The sequence below is a fragment of the Zootoca vivipara genome, chromosome 13 (genome assembly GCF_963506605.1).
Source record: "Zootoca vivipara chromosome 13, rZooViv1.1, whole genome shotgun sequence".
In the NCBI taxonomy this organism is placed as follows: Eukaryota; Metazoa; Chordata; class Lepidosauria; order Squamata; family Lacertidae; genus Zootoca; species Zootoca vivipara.
Genome location: NC_083288.1, coordinates 41,717,046 through 41,737,578, shown reverse-complemented (window position 1 = coordinate 41,737,578; position 20,533 = coordinate 41,717,046). Strand labels below are relative to the sequence as shown.

The following is a 20,533-nucleotide window of genomic DNA, read 5'->3' as shown; positions in this document are numbered from 1 at the left end:
ACGAACATGAGTCTGACAAAACTGTGGGAGGCAATGGAAGACAGGAGTGCCTGGCGTGCTCTGGTCCATGGGATCACAAAGAGTCGGACACAACTAAATGACTAAACAACATCAATTAAACCTTGAAATCTAGTAAATGGGGGGGGCAACCAAAAGTGTGTGACTGGCTATCTGTTTGATTGGTATTTGGATTGGTATTGTAATTTGGTATTGATATAATAAGGCTTACATTGGATTTTTGTAACTGAAAACTAATAAAAATTATTACAAAAATGGAGAGGGAATGTTTTAAACAAAGGAGTTCTGTATACTAAGATATTTTATTTTTATTTTTTTGTCAGTGAAAGTATTGTCAAGAAATTGAATGTAACTATCACTTCATGTTTCCACTGTGGGAAATAAATGTGTTTAATTTTGTAAGAGTTAACTCTGTGAAAATTTCAAGCTGGAGATGGGAAATTTAATGCATTTTTATTCACCATTTTATGCATCTCAGCTCTGAGCTCCTTCAGTTGCTCATCTAATAATTGCTGCATGGTGCACTCAATGGGGGTGTTCAACAGTATATTTGCCACCCTAGCAGTCTCTGCCTTGGACACTTGTGTCTCTCTCCTTATCAGAGGAGCACATTATTTCCCACAGTTTCCCACAGATTTCGGTTTCACTTTGAAGCCAGCACTTTCACAAAAGGGATGAAGAGTTAAAAGTAATATAAAATAAAATTCTTAACGATCAATGCACCCTTCCCAGTATTTAATCTTTCTTAGTTGAATATAATAAAAAATGCTTTTGTTTTGTTTTCAGCCTGTTAAAACTGACCTCTTATGCAAGCTGTCACCTCACATACCAAGCAAAATTTCCAATTAGCAGACAGATCACATGTCATCATTTATCACAGTCATTAACCACCACATAGTTCTGTCAATGGAGTGTCAGCAGTAGATGACTAGTCAACCATCTTTGCTCCCAGAAGTCTTCACTCTCTTGGTCTCCCATTCAGGATGACTCCGAGAAGACTTTGGCTGAAAAGCGATAAACATGTTTTCTTTAGTAATATTGCAAAGAATCTACAATCAAGTGATTACCTCACCTGTAATTATCCCATTATTCATAATAGCATCCTTCCCACACCCTTAGGACTTATTTTGGCTACATGCAAAATGCTAAAACTATTAATAAGTAAGGTCTGATTAATAACTATGAACTATTCAGAGCTGGTTATATAGAAACACAGACTCATCATTGTGGTGACCCTTTTTTATATATTGTACTATTCTGGTTTGGCATCATCTGTGGAAGTGACCATTCAAGTCAGGCTTTGGTACTCGGGATCACTTGAATAGCAATGACAGAATAGTTAAATTTGTGCCAGAAACAAAGAACCCCTTGCAAGATGGTAGTATTTTTATTGCAGGTGGTATTACTTCCACTACAGGGTTTGTGCAAGTTTCTTCCTCTTCCTCTGTGTTCTGTCAGAGAGCCTGTCCATATTCTTCACAAATATTATCAGGCAGGTGACCTCATCATTGCTGGTATTATTTCTCAGATCTATATATTTTCAGACACCGTGACCTTTGAAAAACACCCATCTCAGGAGCTTTCAGATGACCCTATGTAAGTAGTTGAGTTTTTCAAAGCCATATTCTAAAATGACCTATTCCTCGGGGTTGGACTTCCACTGGATATAGCCAGTGGGCTGGCAAATTATTGGAGCTTCAGTTGTTCTATTAATTCATTTAAGTCTACCTCCATTTGATCTTGTGTTTACACATGTTGTTTGTCTTTACGTGGTCATCTTGTGTCCCTGTGGGATACCATGAGTAAATGCAGCATGGAAGTTTAACAAACCTACAATTTTTCATGTGGCTGGCAGATTTAAAGTATTTTGACTGCAATATAGAGTCACATTTTGATTGGCATCTTAAAAAAAGAAATCTTATGATTCACTTGGGGTTTTTAAAATAAATAAATAAAAGATCTTCCTATATTGATTAAGCATCTAAACATAGGCATAAGAATTCAGACCAAAAAATGCCCCCCCCCCCAAGACACCTTAACATAAAGTGCAATTTCACTTCTAAGGGCACTGCATACATCCAGTACATGAAGCCATAAGGATGTTCCTTGTTCATCCCCCCTCTAGTCTGCAGGGTTTACCTTGAAGATTCAGAAGTTTGTATCAGCAAAGGAATGCTTCTTTGAATGTTGTGCAGTGCCTGGCATCTTTACCCTAGTATTCTGCCTGACAAGGTAGCATTTCTAAAGATATGTATTTCACTGCTGAATTTTTATGATGATTTTTTAAAGATAAATGCAACATGATGTGATCATGCAGAAAATTAAATTAGGAAAAAAGAAATGAAACATTCCTTCAGCTCTAACACACAAAGAGCAACCCTGAAGGGGTTGCTAGGGCTGTGCAGCAGATTCAGCCAATGCTTGAATCTTGAAATGAATCAGGCAATTTTGGGTGGATCTGGACTTTGACTGAGTTAGGTGGAAGCAGCCCCAGATTGCCCCAGATTGGGTCTGGCCTCTCAGAAGCCTTTGGGACAGTCAGGGTCAGGGTGTCAGGTGCCCTACCCAACCCAGCCTTTCCCAGACTATGATTTTGAGAACAGCAGCAGCATCTGGGAAGAGAGGAGCTCCCAGTACGTTTCCGAGCACAATTCAAAGTGTTGGTGCTGACCTTTAAAGCCCTAAACGGCCTCGGTCCTGTATACCTGAAGGAGTGTCTCCACCTCCATGTTTAATTTTACTGTTTACTATTGGATTCTGACGGATTGCTGCTTTGTTTGATATAAACTATTTTAAAGTTATTGTGACTTTTATATTGGATTAGATTGTTACTATCAATGCTTGATGTTTTATTATGTTTTCATGCGTTGGAAGCCGCGCAGAGTGGCTGTGGCAACCTAGCCAGATGTGCAGAGTATAAATAAAATTATTATTATTATTATTATTATTATTATTATTATTATTATTATCATGCACCCCAGTTCTAATCTTATGACAATATACTGTATTGTGATGCACCCTTCAACTCTCAATACAGGATGATGACTCAGCTCTATCAACACATCCTGGCCTTGGCATTTGCTGTAAAGGAGATCAATGGAAATCCCTGTGTCTTGCCCAATGCTACTCTCGGATTCCACATGTATAACAGCCATTTTAGTGAAAAGTGGACCTTTCAAGCTTCAATAGAGCTTCTCTCAAGAAGGGCCAAATTCATCCCTAACTACAAGTGTGATGCTGAAAATACTCCAGTTGCAGTCATTGGAGGACCAAACTCTTATATTGCACCTAACATGGCACCCATCCTGTGTACCTACAAGATACCACAAGTAAGATTTAAATATGGAACATAAATACGCATGTTTAAGAAGCCATTCGAACTTCTCTTGCATTTCAGAAATTATGCTATTGTTCTACATTTTGTCTTCTCATATTCCTGTTTAATACGTAAAGCTGAAGATACAAGATTGTAGAGCGGATCTATGTATATCAGGACACCCAAAAAGTGCTTTCAATAACCATGGACAGTTTTACAGATTCATGCTTCTCCTAGTCAATATCGGTTTTACAAGAAGGTGTTTGAATGTGTCTCTTTCCCAACATTTTGAACATAGTAAAGTGCTTTTGGTACACTCACTCTACTATTCTGTCTGACAAACTAATTGATTGTTCATGCAATCTACAGTAACTTCAATAGGTTCACGGGTATGCTGGTATGCTAATAATTCTAATTTCTATTTTCTGTAGACGTCACAAATCCATAGTAGGGATGGAGAAGAGGATTTAGCTAGTGGGTCGCACCTTGAGTTTCCCATTCCATAGACCACCTTCATAGGGACAGAGGTGCCCATCTGTCGGTCATCTGATATTTACCTTGTGGTTTCAAGCAGTTTCTTGAACTTTCCCATCCCTAATATAGTATATAATGTGAAACCTTGGAAATGTGCTTATGGTTTGTCCAAGATGGCATGTTGGGCCAATCTCCAAGGCCTGGCAGAACAGAGGTTTCCCACTCCAGATCTGTAGTGTGCAAAGTGAGAATTTAACACAATTTAATGTATTAAAACCCATAACTATACTCCATTCCAATATATGTACAAAGTTCATTTGAATCTAAAGAAAATTCCCAGCACATTCGTCATATCAAATGTGTGTACTTTACGTCTGGTGCAGTAGGAATAAATAGATGTGCATTCAATGTATTCTGCACAAGCTCTTCATCTAATGTAAAGCAGCATTCATGTATCCTGGATGGAATACAAAAAAAAACAAAAAAACCCATAACATCACTTATAGAAATACTGTTGCATTTTTTAAATACTATTATTTCAAGGAAAGGTTGCAGATTGTCTTCCATATCTGATTCTAGAGTTATTTCTAAAGTGATATGATCTTAGAATCATAGATTCACAGAGTTGGAAGAGACAACAAGGGTCATCCAGTTCAACCCCCTGCCAAGCAGGAAACACCATCAAAGCATTCTTGAGATATGTCAAGCCTCTGCTTAAAGACCTCCAAAGAAGGAGACTCCACCACACTCCTTGGTAGCAAATTCCACTGCCGAACAGCTCTTACTGTCAGGAAGTTCTTCCTAATGTTTAGGTGGAATCTTCTTTCTTGTAGCTTGAATCTATTGCTCCGTGTCCGCTTCTCTGGAGCAGCAGAAAACAACCTTTCTCCCTCCTCTATATGGCATCCTTTTATATATTTGAATATGGCTATCATATCACCCCTTAACCTTCTCTTCTCCAGGCTAAACATACACAGCTGCCTAAGCCACTGGGCAAACTTTGAGGCAAGTATGTCATAGGCCAGATTCCTGATGATGAGAGGATGGCACAAGGCACATATGCAGAATTCCATACGGTTCTTGGTTTTGTCACAATGAATAGGCACCAGAACATCAGTACAGTCATACCTCGGGTTGCGTTCGCTGCGGGTCATGTACTTTCGAGTTAAGTACTCGGCAGACCGGGAAGTGTTTACTTCCAGGTTTCGCTGCGTGTGCATGCACAGAAGTGTTCTGTGTGCTGTGCGTGCACACATAAGCGCTCTATCAGCGCTTTGCACATGCGCTAAAGCACTGCTCGGGTTGAATACTTTTCGGGTTGCAAACAGCACCCCAGAACAAATTGTGTACTCAACCCGAGGTACCACTGTAGAAAGGATAGCCAGAATAGAAGCACTCAGCTATTTTCTCCCTATGCCTATCAGCCTGTTTGGCTTTATCATAAATTTCCAACAAATGATCCACAACGTTGAGTAATCTTAATGTATTGCCTCCTGCTTCTAAGGCATATTTTCTAAGCCTGTGTCACATTTGCAAATTCATGTTAGGAGTGGATATAAGCTAATGTAAATCACAGTTTTTTTCAAATCTAACCCAAATCATTCTCTCTCATATTCCTTTAACATTTTTGAAATATTATTTAGCTCATATACGGCTCTGCTCCAGTTCTGAATAAAAAAACTGATGGGATTTTCTTCTACCAAATGTTCCCAAATGTGAGCCACCTATATGAAGGCATTCTCCAATTACTGTTGCATTTTGCATGGACATGGGTTGGGATGCTTTCTCAGGATGATGATACTATAGAGAAGTTTAAAGAGGAGATGCTCCCATTGTTTTCCAAAGGGGGAATCTGCTTTGACTTCATAGAAAAATTCCCCAAACAAACTTCTTCCAGTGATTTTGGTGACATGGTAGAAGAGGGCTTTAAATCTATCAAAGTTGTTATGGAAAGCACTGCCAAAGTTGTGGTTGTATATGGAGAAATTCAGAGTATAATGGCAATGAGAACAATGCACCAGCTTTTACAATTTGCAAATATATCAATGAAGTTCCAGGCAAAAGTCTGGATTATGACAGCTCAGATGGATTTCACATCATTTTCGTTCCAAAGAAGTTCAGACATAAATTTCCTCCATGGTGCTATATCTCTAGCAATTCACTCAAAGGAGGTGTCAGGATTCCATAAATTTATTCAGCATAGGAACCCTTACTCAGAAAACAATGATGGTTTTATAAGGAACTTCTGGGAAGAATCATTCAGCTGTACATACCCAGATTCTTTTCTAGACAAGATGAACAAGAAAGTCTGCACTGGAGAGGAGAAGCTAGAGACCCTTCCCATGTCTGTTTTTGAAATGTCTATGACAGGAAATAGCTACAGCATCTACAATGCGGTCTATGCAGTGGCACATGCATTCACTACAAGGCATTTATCCCAAGTCAAACACAGAGCAATGGCAGATGGAGTAAGATTGGACCAACAACCATGGCAGGTAATGTCCTGCTCATGATTTTAAAGATTGGGGTGTACTCCCATATTTGTAGGTGCAACAACTTCCCATTGCATGCATCTCCACCCAAGACATTTAGCAACTATTCGCTGATTTTATGGCAAGCAGAGATAGGTGAGACTTAGAAAGCTCTTTTCAGTTTAACTCAAAATTTCTGTATGGTAGAACAAGGGAGGAAAGACCTGATGTGAGAGCTAGGGGAAAGTATCATTTCCTTTCTCCAATTCCTGCCAGTATATCCCTTGGAGTTGAGTGAATACACTGAGGGGCAAACACAGAAGGTTGAACAAGAATGCCACATCCTATGAAGAACCAGCTTCTCGCCCCTCCTTTGATAATTTTCACTTCAAAAAAAATCTTTACTCATAGAATGTTAGAAGAGCCTGTTGGATCAGGCAATGGCCCATCATAATTATGGTGATGATGATGATTCATTTCATTTCTGTACCACGTCTGGGAATTCCAAGGCATTTCCTTTTTTGTGGGTCCTACATGCCCACCTTTTGGGGGGGGTGTTATATGGGCAGCTGCTCCATGGCACTGTCTCAATTCCATTCCTGCTTCTTATGGGCAGCAACCCCGGACATTTTGCCACCTCCTACAATAAAGTTCAACCAGGATTAGCCTACATACATACATCCTTTCAAAGAAACATAATCCAAATCTCCATGTCTGATAGATTATAACCTTGATGTGTATTTGCATCCTTTGCACCTTTAAAGTACAGCCTCCTATTTTTTCACCCTCATAAATTAGCTCCATCATGTTCTCGGAAGTATTTCCTTTAACAACAGTGTGGAGGAAACAGTGTCCTTTGATCAAAACAGGGAATTAGTTGCTGGATTTGACATTATAAACTGGGTCACATTTCCAAACAAATCCTTCCTCAAGGTCAAAGTTGGAAAGATTGAGCCAATGGTTCACCAGGACAATGTCTTCATCATTAATGAGGATGCCATCGTATGGCCCAACCAGTTTAAACAGGTAGTGACTGTGCACATTTTGGGAGCTATTGAATAAGTTCTTCAATGTTCAAAAAGTCACATTGTCTCCAGATTTTGAAGTGGTTGTTAGACTGCTGAAGAAAAATGTACAGAATTCAAGCAACACTGTCATAATGCGTATTTTGTCTCATGTTTTCTGAATGTGGACAAAGGACTCCAGTTATAGGAAAGTAAGTTCAACACATAAATATGATGTGCACTCAATAATTCATTATATTTCCTTCACTTCCTTGACCCATTCCTTCACTGCAGAGGAATAATAATGAACTAAAAGCTCGACAACCTATTTTTGGATTATTATTATTTTTTAAAAAACTACTTTATCATTTACTAACAGATATCCCCCATTTCCATATGTAATGATCACTGCAGTTCAGGTTATAGAAGAGCTAAAAAAGAAGGGAAGGCATTTTGCTGCTATGATTGCTTTCCATGTCCAGAAGGGAAGATCTCAAACAAGAAAGGTAAGGAATGTCATATGTCGATGTGTTCTTTTTAACAGTTGTCACCTATTTAATAGATTGATGCCTTCTATTTTGTAAATAGATTGACTACAATCCAGCTTGCTCCCATCAGTGTTTTAAATGCTTAAACTAATTGCTCTAGCATTCAAAATTGTGAAATACAGTGGTGCCTCGCAAGACTAATTTAATTTGTTCTGTGAGTCAAATCGTTTTGCGAAAATTTCGTCTTGCAAATCCCGTAGAAATGCATTGGGGAAAAAATTATTATTTTTTGCCCATAGGAATGCATTAATTGAATTTCAATGCATTCCTATGGGAAACCGCGATTCGCTAGACGAATTTTTCACAAAACAAATTCATCTTGCGAGGCAACCTCCAATCGTAAAACCCATTCGTCTAGCGAAAAATTCATCTAGCAGGGCATTCGTCTAGCGAGGTACCACTGTATTAGTATCCACAAAGCATATGTAAAGGGTTAATTGCAAGAACTATAGAACTCTGTGATGTCACACACTCTGTGGCAGTGGTGGCATTTATTTGAAGGGTCTAACAGTTAGAACAGGAGGTTTGTTGTGTGCTGCTGTTGTCTGCCTAAGATAAGGTTACCAAACGTCCCCTTTTCCTGGGGACAGTCCCCGGATTTACAAATCAGTCCTCATACAAAATCCATTGAAGTTGAAAAGTGCCCCCGGATTCATTGAAAAAAATCTGGTAACCTTACCTTAAGGGTTATCTGAAGAAGCTTATACCCAGAACAAACTTAGTTAGTTTCTAAGGTGCTATTGGACAATTTTCTTATTTTTTAAAAAATTTCCATAGATTAAACTGTTACAGTCTGTAACAGTTTAATCTATGTAAAAAGCTATTAGCAATTGCAGTATCACTTACCTGAATTGAACATAATAATCTGCAACTGCAAGAATACTAAGACAAAGTTATTTGTTCTTTCAACTTTAAACAGAGAGTTTCTTGTGTAGTTTTTATAGGAGGGAAAGTAGAAATAAGAAAAGGGTCAAACGACCCAGGGCTGTCTTCCACATACTTCACATGAGGTAACTTGGGTGGCCGAAGAAAATATCAGACAAATTCATCCAGGATAAGAATATTAGTGGGTTGGATCAGTTGAAACAAAAAGACTGTGCAAGCCCCAGCCCCAAACACACAAATCAAAAGACACAGAGGCCCCTGACACCTTCAGGCGCTAGCAGGATGGCTGAGATTTGTTTATATTTCTGGATTTGCTTGGAACCCATGAGAAAGCAGGCCCTTGATGCCATCAAACTCAGATTATGCAGGAAGTAGAATGGTGCTGGAGGAGACTCTTGGGAGTCTCATCGACTGCAAGAAGATCAAACCTCTCCATTCTGAAGGAAATCAGCCCTGAGTGCTCACTGGAAGGACAGATCGTGAAGCTGAGGCTCCAATACTTTGGCCACCTCATGAGAAGAGAAGACTCCCTGGAAAAGACCCTGATGTTGCACAAGGAGAAGGAGATGACAGAGGACAAGATGGTTGGACAGTGTTCTCAAAGCTACCAACATGAGTTTGTCAAAACTGCGAGAGGCAGTGGAAGACAGGAGTGCCTGGCGTGCTCTGGTCCATAGGGTCACGAAGAGTCGGACACGACTAAACGACTAAACAACAACAGAATTTCATATTATAATTACACTGGCACCTCAGGTTAAGCACTTAATTGGTTCCAGAAGTCCGTTCTTAACCTGAAGCGCATGTTCCCATTGAAAGTAATGGAAAAGTGGATTGATCTGTTCCAGACGATGATAAACACCCCCTAGAACAGCAATTTAACACAAATTTAACTGTCTAACGAGACCATTGATCCATAAAATGAAGGCAATAATCAATGTACTGTACTATAAAATAAATAAGACAATATTGTAGATGAAAAAAATAACATTTTTTTCCCTTTCATGCACTGATGATAGTCATCCACACGATCCCCAAAACAATAGCAGTAGGCAGAGTCCCCCAGAAGTCCCCCAAACGAAGGCACAAAGCAGAGACAAAAGCACAGGGCAGACTCACATAAACAAATTCCAAAATCTCTTGCAGAATCCCAAAATTTTCCCCTCCCCTCCCACAGGGTAAGTGGGCTTACCTGGCTAGGTGCCACCCATCTTGCTACAGCTGGGGGGGGGGAAGGGTTGGTAAAGGGCTTTTCAGCCCAGGCTCATCTTTGTTTTCTTAACAGCTTCACTGCTCTTGGTCTTCGTTAACCTAACGAGCAATACATTTTCCATAATATCCTAACTAGACTAAAGGATGCCGAGAGACAAAATATTATGGCAGCTGTAAACAAAATTTGCTCCCCTATATTCTATGATTTAAATATCTTAGATAGCAGATCCAATTACGTCACTAAATTAATAATCCCAGCCCAACGTAGGGCTTTTATGCTGGCCCGTTTGAATGTTTTTCCCTCGGCATTTGTCAGGGGAAGATATCAAAACATTCCTAGAAACAAGAGATTCTGCAGATGCTCTATGAATGTCCCAGACACTGTAGAGCTCATTGCCCATTGTACAGTACGCTCCGTCAACGCGTGCTGTCCCCTCTTTTGGGTGGTCTGGAATCCCAGCAAGGTGAAAGTGTGGGATTCTGCCTATCTGATGTTGACCAAAGGGTAACGGGGGGGGGGGGGTAGCCGAGTTTTTGGTAGCAGTCCTCCAAGGAGCAGGTTAACAAGGAAAACCACAGATTGATTATATATATATATATATATATATATATATATATATATATATATATATATATATATATATATCCAACTGCTGCCTTTTTATATATATTTCAAGGCTTTTATATGTTATTTTCTCTTTTATGGTTTTATTTGCAAAATGCCTAATAAAGGTTTGATAAGTACCTAACTTTGGGGCTGGGATGTGACCTGCTGGGCATCCTGCAGATGTCGGGGCCTGGCTCTGGGCATTTGTGGGGGCCTTGGAGAGCTCCTGCAGCTGAAGGCTGATCGCAGAGCCTCTGTAGGCCCCTCGGATGTCAAGGCCTGGCTCCGGGCAGTTGTGGAGTCCTCCGAGAGTTCCCATGGCTGGAGCCCAGTCACAGAGCCTCCGCAGGCCCCACACATGTTGAGGCTTAGCTCCAGGCATTCATGGAGGCCTCCGAGAGCGCCCACTGCTGGAGCCCAGTCGCAGAGCCTCTGCAGGCCCAGCGGATGTCCGGGCTTGACTCCGGGCAGCGGTGAGGCCTCTGACAGCTTGGAAAACCTCCCGGTTAAAAACGTTCATAACCTGAAAAAACGTAACTTGAGGCGTTCGTAACCAGAGGTACCACTGTACTACAAAATTAACATTTGATATTTCAAGTTCACTACCCTCATACAGAAACAGAATGCCATACTTAAATATCACATTATGTCTATTTTTCATATTTGATTTCAGACATGGATGATTGTTTTCAATGTTCAGAAGATCATTATCCAAACATTGGCCAAGATGGATGCCTCCCAAAATACATAAGCTTCCTGACTTACAATGATCCTCTGGGGATCATCTTGACCACATTTGCAGTTTTACTTTCTTTAATCACAACTTTGGTTCTTGGAATATTCCTCAAGCACCAGGACACTCCCATAGTCAAAGCCAATAATCGAAACCTCACCTATGTTCTCCTCTCCTCTCTCCTCCTCTCCTTTCTTTGTGCTTTGCTATTCATTGGCAAACCAGATTCACTGACATGTCTCCTACGACAAACTACTTTTGGTGCAATCTTCTCAGTGGCAGTTTCCTGTGTATTAGCCAAAACCACAATTGTAGTTCTAGCTTTCATGGCTATCAAGCCAGGCTCTAGGATGAGGAGATGGGTGGGGAAACAACTGGCAACCTTTATTGTTCTTTCCAGCTTCCTTGTTCAGACTGTTTTTATTACTGTGTGGCTGGCTACCTGTCCCCCATTCCCAGATGTTGACATGCACTCAGTCACTGAAGAAATTGTATTGGAATGCAATGAAGGGTCAAATATCATGTTTTACTCTGTTTTGAGCTTCATGGGTTTCCTGGCCATTGCCAGCTTAACTATGGCTTTCCTAGCTCGGAAGTTGCCTGATAGTTTTAATGAAGCCAAGTTTATCACTTTCAGCATGTTGGTCTTTTGCAGTGTGTGGTTGTCTTTTGTCCCAACTTACTTGAGCACAAAAGGGAAACACATGGTGGCTGTGGAGATCTTCTCCATCTTGGCCTCTAGTTTTGGATTACTGGGCTGCATCTTTTCCCCCAAATGTTATATCATTTTGCTGAGGCCAGAGTTAAACAGCAGGGGGCAGCTTCTCATAAGAAAGAGTTAAAGAATGAACAAGTCTATTTGATGTAGCAAATCATAGCTGAACTAAATCTCCTTGTATTCATTTTGCTTCTTCTCAGAATGCCTCAACCCAACAAAGCAAACAGAGCAGCCCATGTAGCTGTTCTCCCTGGACTTTCTCCTGACAAAGTACTATGATTAAGGGAAGCAGTGGCTCCTGTGACCTAGAGGAGTCATAGACCTGGGAGGGACCTTAATTCCACATTTTGGGGGGAAAAAACATTGGTTACAAGGTCTTCTATAATGAGCTTCTAACTTCTTCCTTTCCCAATACAACAGTGCTCCCTTATTATCAAGTGAAAGGGAAATTAAAATAACAGTTCTGAATATGTGACAAGCACATTTTCTTCAACAATTCCAGAGGGAATTTTTAGCACGGGGTGAATAATTACATTGCTTCTTGATGATTAACGAGGCTATAATTTGAGCTGCTGTTTCTCAAAAAAAACAATGGGGACTTACAGTGGCCACTGGTGAACCTAATGCAGAGTATACTAAACTTAATCAGAATTAATCAGAGTTGTGATCCACAAGTCTGATTTTGGATACTCCGAGATTGCATCATCTCGGGAAAATAAACTACCATTTAAATGAGACCATTTTTATCTTGGAGAAGATAAAACGTTGTTTCTGCATAGAACAAACAGTTGTCTTTGTATTGAGAATGCTGGTTTTGGTTTTCTTGCTGCTGGAACTGATTTCTTACAATGGATGTCAGGCTCACATAGCAAAATGCAGGCTCCAAGATCCACACCGTCCACTTCACATGTATCATCAGCCAGGAGAGTTCCTCATTGGTGGTATTGTTTCCCATGGTGGCTTCATCTCCTCTCCAGCAACATTCACTGAGGAACCCCCACCAGCGCTGTCTGAAGAGCTTGTGTAAGAACTAAGTCACTCATTCATTACTCCAGAGGAAAGATCACAGCAAGAGTTTCAGCCTCAGAATAATGACTAAGGATGCAAACCTCTACCCATTTACCTAGGGATAACCACTTTTCATTTCAGTGTGAGATATGCTGATGTAAAATCCATAAGAATCTTGTGCGAATTAATACTGTAGAAGCTCCCATTTCTCAATAGGGAAATGAATATAAATGTATTGAAATGTATACATATTTATGTGTCTGAGATAGCCCTTTTGAAAAGCTGATTTTGATAGACTTTATCTCAACAGGAGTGTTAGTGAGAATGAATTAAAAAAGACTTTTCAGAAGCTGAATGCTCATATTATTTCATTTCCTGATCTTAGGCTAAAATTTGTTTCACAATGACGGCATTTAAATGAAGTATAGAAATCTGTCAATTACAACCACCATCTCTGCCTCATGAGTAAGGAAGGAGTCATTGCATGAGAGAGCTCAGAAAATTTGTAAATGTCAGGAAAAGACATCTGATGTTTCAGAGGAAGACCCCAGGGGTTCCAATGTTCCTATGGGCACCACACTAGCAACCGCTTGTCTAGATACCATTGTCCTTAATAGAATGGAGAACTGGGACAAAACTGACAGATTGAATTTCTATAGGGACAAATGTCAGGTTCTGCACTTAGGCAGAAAATACCAGCTGCACAAATATAAGATGGGGAACACCTGGCTTTCCAGTGGTATGTCTGAAAAGGATAAAGGAGTCAACAGGAGTATAGTGCTAGAATCAAAAGAAGTAATAGAACAGCTCTATTCTGCCCTGCTCAGACCACACCTGGAGTACTGTGTTCAGTTGTGTTCAAGATACTGACAAGCTGCAACGTACGCTGAGGAGGGTGACATATACGATCAAGGGTCTAGAAACCAAACCTTATGAGGGGAGGTTGAGGGGGTTGGGTATGAAAATAGAAGACTGAGGGAATGTAGGATAGCCATTTTCAAATATCTCAGGGGCTGTCACCAGGAAGATGGAGCAAGCTTGTTTTCTCTTGCTGCAGAGGGTAAGACCAGAACCAATGGATTCAAGTTGCAAGAAAGGAGATTCTGTCTAAACATCAGGAAGAACTTGCTGATTATAAGAACTGTTCAGCAATAGAATGGACTGGGAGTTAACTCCACGGAAGTCGATATGATTAACTACTGTGCTGATATGTAAAATGATAAATTAGTTCCTTATGATATTGTTTGCAACTCTCATTCTAGGGTGGTACCTAAGGGTTACCAGCACATCATGGCCTTGGCATTTGCTGTAAAGGAGATCAACGAAGACCCTCACATCTTACCCAATATCACCTTGGGGTTTCACTTATATGACAGCTATATCAATGCAAGGAGTACATATCTTGCCACACTGATGCTTTTATCCACGGTGAAGAAATTTGTCCCTAATTATATATGTGATGTTGAAAATAATCTGGCTGGGGTCATTGGAGGATTGGATTCTGAAATCTCTTTTTATGTGGCAACTGTTTTGGATATCTATAAGATTCCGCAGGTAAGACACCCATGTACAACACCTCTATTAGCTTGCATAGAGAAAGAGGCTGAATTCACAGCACCAGTTCAAGGTGTATCACCAGCTCAGGGCGAGGATGAAATTGGAAGCAGAACTGTTGCCTTATTGGCTTCAGCTGGGTTCCTTGTGTTGCGCCCGGCAGGGAGAAAGACAGTCAATAACGACACCGAGGGTTGAATTCAAAGAAAGAGTTTATTTCTCTATATAGAGAAGGCACTTGGTGATGCTTCACAACAAGAGAAAAGAAAGTTTGCCTGAGGCTTTTATCCACTTTTGGGCTCCTCTACCCCCTCCCCATGAATCCACTCTGTAAGTATGCACACGTAAGAGGGTCATAGGTTAAACATACACATACAGGAAGATCCGTGTCCTGTCCTTATCATAAACACATGCTGACATTGTAAAACTCAGCAAAGCGACCCTATACCATCAGCCTTCAGCAAGGCTGTTTGTGCGTCTACTAATAATACGTCATCTCCTGATGCAGACTTTGTGCAGGCTCTCTGGCAAGGCCATTCGTCTAGCAGGATCTCTCTGCTCTGATAAGGAGAGGGCATCCTGTCTCACTGTTCCTTATGCTTACATTACACTTTGGCACAGAGAGAGGCACTGAAAGGCACTTAATGGATTTAAAGAGAAAAGCAAGCATCTAAAGAATATCGGGGGGGGGGGGCTGAGCCGCACAGTCAGAATTATACAGGGCAAACAATGCAAACTATATGATCCGATTTACAATTAGCAAATCTTCTTCTCTACATGATATTCTTGTAAAGAAGCTGGTAAAATGTGGGCTAGACAATGCTAGCATTCAGTGGATTTGTAACTGGCTTACTGACTGAACCCAAAGGGTGCTCATCAATGGCTCCTCCTCATCCTGGAGAGTAGTGACTAGTGGGGTGCCACAGGGTTCTGTCTTGGGCCCAGTCTTATTCAACATCTTTATCAATGACTTAGATCAGGCATGTCCAACAGGTAGATCGCGATCTACCAGTAGATCACTGGACGCCTTTAGTAGATTACTGCTAGATCACTGGCTCCCCCCCCCAAAGAAGCTCAACAGCTTTGGCTCCCCTAAAAAAAAGCTAAACATTTTTGCCCTGCACTCCCCCAAAAGAGGGCTTTCCTCCTCCCTAAGAAAAACTCAACAACTTTAACCTGACCCCCCCCCCCAAAAAAGAGGGTAGATCACTGCCAGTTTTTAAACTCTGCGAGTAGATCGCAGTCTCTTGGGAGTTGGCCACCCCTGACTTAGATGATGGGCTTGAGGGCATCCTGAGCAAGTTTGCAGACGACACCAAATTGGGAGGGGTGGCTAATACCCCAGAGGACAGGATCACACTTCAAAATGACCTTAACAGATTAGACAACTGGGCCAAAGCAAACAAGATGAATTTTAACAAGGAGAAATGTACGGTACTACACTTGGGCAAAAAAAATGAAAGGCACAAATACAGGATGGGAGACACCTGGCTTGAGAGCAGTACATGTGAAAAGGATCTAGGAGTCTTGGTAGACCACAAACTTGACATGAGTCAGCAGTGTGATGCAGCAGCTAAAAAAGCCAATGCATTTCTGGGCTGCATCAATAGGAGTATAGCATCTAGATCAAGGGAAGTAATAGTACCACTGTATTCTGCTCTGGTCAGACCTCACCTGGAGTACTGTGCCCAGTTCTGGGCACCACAGTTCAAGGAGGATACTGACAAGCTGGAACGTGTCCAGAAGAGGGCAACCAAATTGATCAAAGGCCTGGAAACTATGCCTGATGAGGAACGGCTTAGGGAGCTGGGTATGTTTAGCCTGGAGAAGAGAAGGTTAAGGGGTGATATGATAGCCATGTTCAAATATACGAAAGGATGTCATATGGAGGAGGGAGAAAGATTCTTTTCTGCTGCTCCAGAGAAGCGGACACGGAGCAAAGGATTCAAACTTCAAGAAAGAAGATTCCACCTAAACATTAGGAAGAACTTCCTGACAGTAAGAGCTGTTCGGCAGTGGAATTTGCTACCAAGGAGTGTGGTGGAATCGTCTCCTTTGAAGGTCTTTAAGCAGAGGCTTGACAGGCATATGTCAAGAATGCTTTGATGGTGTTTCCTGCTTGGCAGGGGGTTGGACTGGATGGCCATTGTGGTCTCTTCCAACTCTATGATTCTATGATTCTATGATTCCTACAGAACCATATACAATACACCACCTTCAGATCCTTGGGAAATAAAGGTTGGACAGAATTAATATAAAATGAAATAACCTAAATAAGGGGAAAGAAAGGCTGCAATAGCAGGGGAAAAATGTCACCCCCTCAATCTCTTACACACATCTCAAGGACATCCCAAAGGCCAATTTTGGGAGAGTGGGTTTCTTCATCACCAGCCATGACACCATACCCAATATGTGAATGTTGGGGGGGGGGGAGACTTTAAAATTAAACACATTCTGGAGGTATGACAAATTGCAGATATAATCTAGTTTTGCAGGAGAACAGTAATAATACTGAGCAGCTGGTTCCAAAATGAAATAAATGTTTATAAATGATGTTTGAGAAGTTTTGAAAAAGAAGAGGCAGAAATGGCAGTTCTGCTGTGTGTTGAGGTATGAGCATTGTGGAGATGAAAGAAGCTAGAGAGAAGAAATGTGTATCCGACCCTAGTTGCAATTCTGACATGGCTACAGTAAATTATGTCCAATGCAGGGATAGGCAATCCTCTTTTTAGGGCATGGTGTGTCCCTCCACTCATTTTTGCCCATGGGAGACGCTGCTGCCAAAAAAAAATAAAATTGGAACATTTTCCCTCTCTGGTCAACAGAACAAATGTTTAAAAAACAGGAATGGGAGATGTCCCCAATTTTCAGCCCATCTGCCTGTGTGTCTTTAGTATAAATGGGAGAGGGCATGCAATTCCTGGTGGGTGGCCAAGGGCATATCTGACTAACATGATTCACCACATAATAATGTATATGAGTAGTTTGAAAGAACTCTGCAAATATTACTTTGCCTCTTCTCTTCCTCCATTCCTGCTTTAGCTCATTTATGGCTCTGCTCCAGTGATGAATAACAAAACCCCAGGGCTTCCCTTCTACCAGATGGCAGCCGCAGAAGCCCTTCAGTATAAGGGAATTCTCTCTTTGCTTCTGCATTTCAGGTGGACGTGGATTGGAGTCATTGCAACGGACAATGATAATGGAGAAAGATTTGTGCAAACCATTTCCCCAATGTTTGCCAAGAGTGGTGTCTGCTTTGCATTCATAGAAAGAATCCCCAATTTTAGTTTCATTTCTGAAATTACTGACATGTTAAATCAGGGGGCAATAATAAGCCAGAAAATTTTTAGCAGCAAAGCAAGCGTAGTGGTTGCCTCTGGAGAATCTTATTCCATGGCAACATTGAGATTGCTTTCATACTTTTCAGAACATGACGACAAGAAGAATGTAGAAAGTAAAGTGTGGATAATATCAGCAAAGGTTGAGTTTGCTTCATTTGTCTTTCAAAAGTACTGGGATGCAGGAATATTCAATGGTGCTATAGCCTTTGAAATTCACTTTAGAAACCCAACAGGATTTCATCAGTATGTTGTGCACAAAAACCCTTTTCACACAGATGGGGACGGATTTATCAGGGACTTCTGGCAACAGTCCTTTGAATGTGTATTCCCAAATATCACTTCAGACAAGGTGGAGGGGGATATTTGTACTGGACAAGAGAAGGTGGGAGACCTCCCTGGATCACTTTTTGAAATGAGCATGACAGGCCACAGTTATAGCATCCACAGTGCTGTCTACTCCATGGCCCATGCTTTGCATGCCATGTCCACATCCAGACTCAGACACAGAGGAATGGCAAAAGACGGGAGAGGGGGGAATCTGAATCAACCGTTTTGGCAGGTAAAGGCTGAACATCCTCAACTGGGAAAGTCCTGTTACTTCCTGACACTCTATGGGTTCCCAAAATCCTATCAGCTTGCTCTTTCCTCTCAGAGTCCAAACTTTTGGGAGGGTGTATTAGGAAGAAGAACCCAGAACTGAATTTATAATTTTGCTGACAGAGTAGGAGGTGGCACAGATATGGTGGTATCCTAGATAATTCCCTACATATTGTGCTGCTGGAAAATGGCAGCAGACCCTATGCAAAATGGACATGATGGTTGGGCATTTCTTTGAGTAGGCACTGCCCTGTGTTTCAGGAGAAAGTATTTGTATGATGCAAGCTTTGCAGACAAATGAGATGCCACTGCATTCATATATAGCAGGCTCAACATTTTTGACCTGATCCTCCATAAAAAAGCTCAACAACTTTGACCTGAACCCCCACAAAGGGTTGTAAGGAAGTTTGAGAGAGAGGCATGTGTGTGAAAGAAAATTGAGAGAGAGGCAGGCGTGTGAAAGAAAATTGGTGGACTCTCTCCAAGCTTGGAGCTGAATCCACTGACAGTTGACTGAATCACCCCTCATCATTTGCTGTAGGTTCAGCTCATAGGGAAAAAATGCTCCTCCCTGCATTAGACTGCAGTCTTTTCCAAACCCCTGTCTTTTCTGTTTTCAATCTAGCTCCATCAATTTCTGAGGAGCATCTCATTTAACAATACGGCAGGAGATGTGGTCTTCATCAACCAGAATGGAGAGGCAGCATCTAGCTTGGAAATTATCAATTGGATCATATTCACCAACCAAAGTTTGCACAGAGTGAGAGTTGGCAGGGTAGATCCTCAGGCTCCACCAGACCAAACATTCATCCTTGATGAAGATGCCATCACTTGGCACAGTTGGTTTAACCAGGTAGAGTTGCATTGTTTGCTAATTCAAAAGAGATTCAGTATTGAGTAAGCAGTCATTATGCACCCGCAGGTCTACTCACTGTCTTTTGAGTCGTAAATTGATGAGTGTTGTATGACCAGAGCGTTCAGGTTAAGAACCAAAAGTTTACTGCTAGAAGACCAATATGTTATTAAGGAGGTTACAAAACAGAAGAATCCTTTCAGGTACCAGAGTATGAGCCAAAAGATTACTGTAGCTAGAAGCTATGCAAGGAATGAAGGCAAATATTTTATTAAGGATGTTACAAAACTATATATTTTAACTAAAAAATAAAGTGAAGCAAGGCTAACAGTGTAAATATGGCTTCGGGGAATCCTACTTCAGAAGAAACTAACAAAAGCTAGGTTCTCTCACCCTAATTCCAACCATTTACAATCCTCACTGCAAGCTGTATACATGCAAATATGGGTTTTGCATCACATTATCCTTCATCTGAATGTGGGTCATTAGGTCCAGGTCAATTATCAGCTTTTCTTTGAAAAGGCCTGGAGAGAGGATGGCATGTTTTCTTTCAGCCAGATACGGCCTCTGGGTACATTTCCCCAGCACAAGAGGGTATGCATGCTCTTGTGGGTATGCATGAGAGGAAAGGTGTGAAGTTTAGCCTGTTCTGAAGAAAACTTTCCAGAATGGAAGGAGAAGACTGTGACGTCATCTCAATTACCACTGCAACCAGCAGGTGGCACTGCCCTGGAAGAAGCAGTTGGAACTTTTGTCCTGTGATGTTTGGACTGAGTCCAGAGGCAAAGACTTATGATACACAATAACCCTTTGACTGCAGACGGGGAATGAATCCTAACAGGGTTTCCCCAGTGACTCTGGGTGGCACATTCAGAACTCTTCCGCAGGAAGCATCTGATGGGTCCTCTGGCACCAAAATCAGTTCTAGAGCTGTCTACCTAGCGGACAACATACTCAAAAGTAAGAATTATAACAAAATCAACAAGGAAACTAGAGTAACTTCAAAGTGTACCTTAATGGACAGAGCAATCTTTGCAGAATAGATGGGGTACTGCACACCCCAGAGTAATATCAAGGGAATATCACAGAACTTCAAACATTACTACTACAAATACAAAAAGAAGCAATTGTGATACATATACATATAGCAATTACATATGACTGAAGTGCTGTGTAGTTTAGTAACATAGAGAAAGG

General features: G+C 41.1%; 1 protein-coding gene across 1 annotated transcript; it reads left to right on the top strand.

The window, feature by feature from the left end:
- Positions 1-1,486: 1,486 nt before the first annotated feature.
- On the top strand, positions 1,487-12,107 carry LOC118095332 (vomeronasal type-2 receptor 26-like). The gene is made up of 6 exons (XM_035136501.2): positions 1,487-1,614; positions 3,170-3,347; positions 5,452-6,303; positions 7,078-7,305; positions 7,663-7,789; positions 11,206-12,107. The coding sequence occupies exons 2-6, from the start codon at positions 3,312-3,314 to the stop codon at positions 12,105-12,107; spliced, it is 2,145 nt and encodes a 714-aa protein (XP_034992392.2). The 5' UTR covers positions 1,487-1,614; positions 3,170-3,311.
- Positions 12,108-20,533: the final 8,426 nt, after the last annotated feature.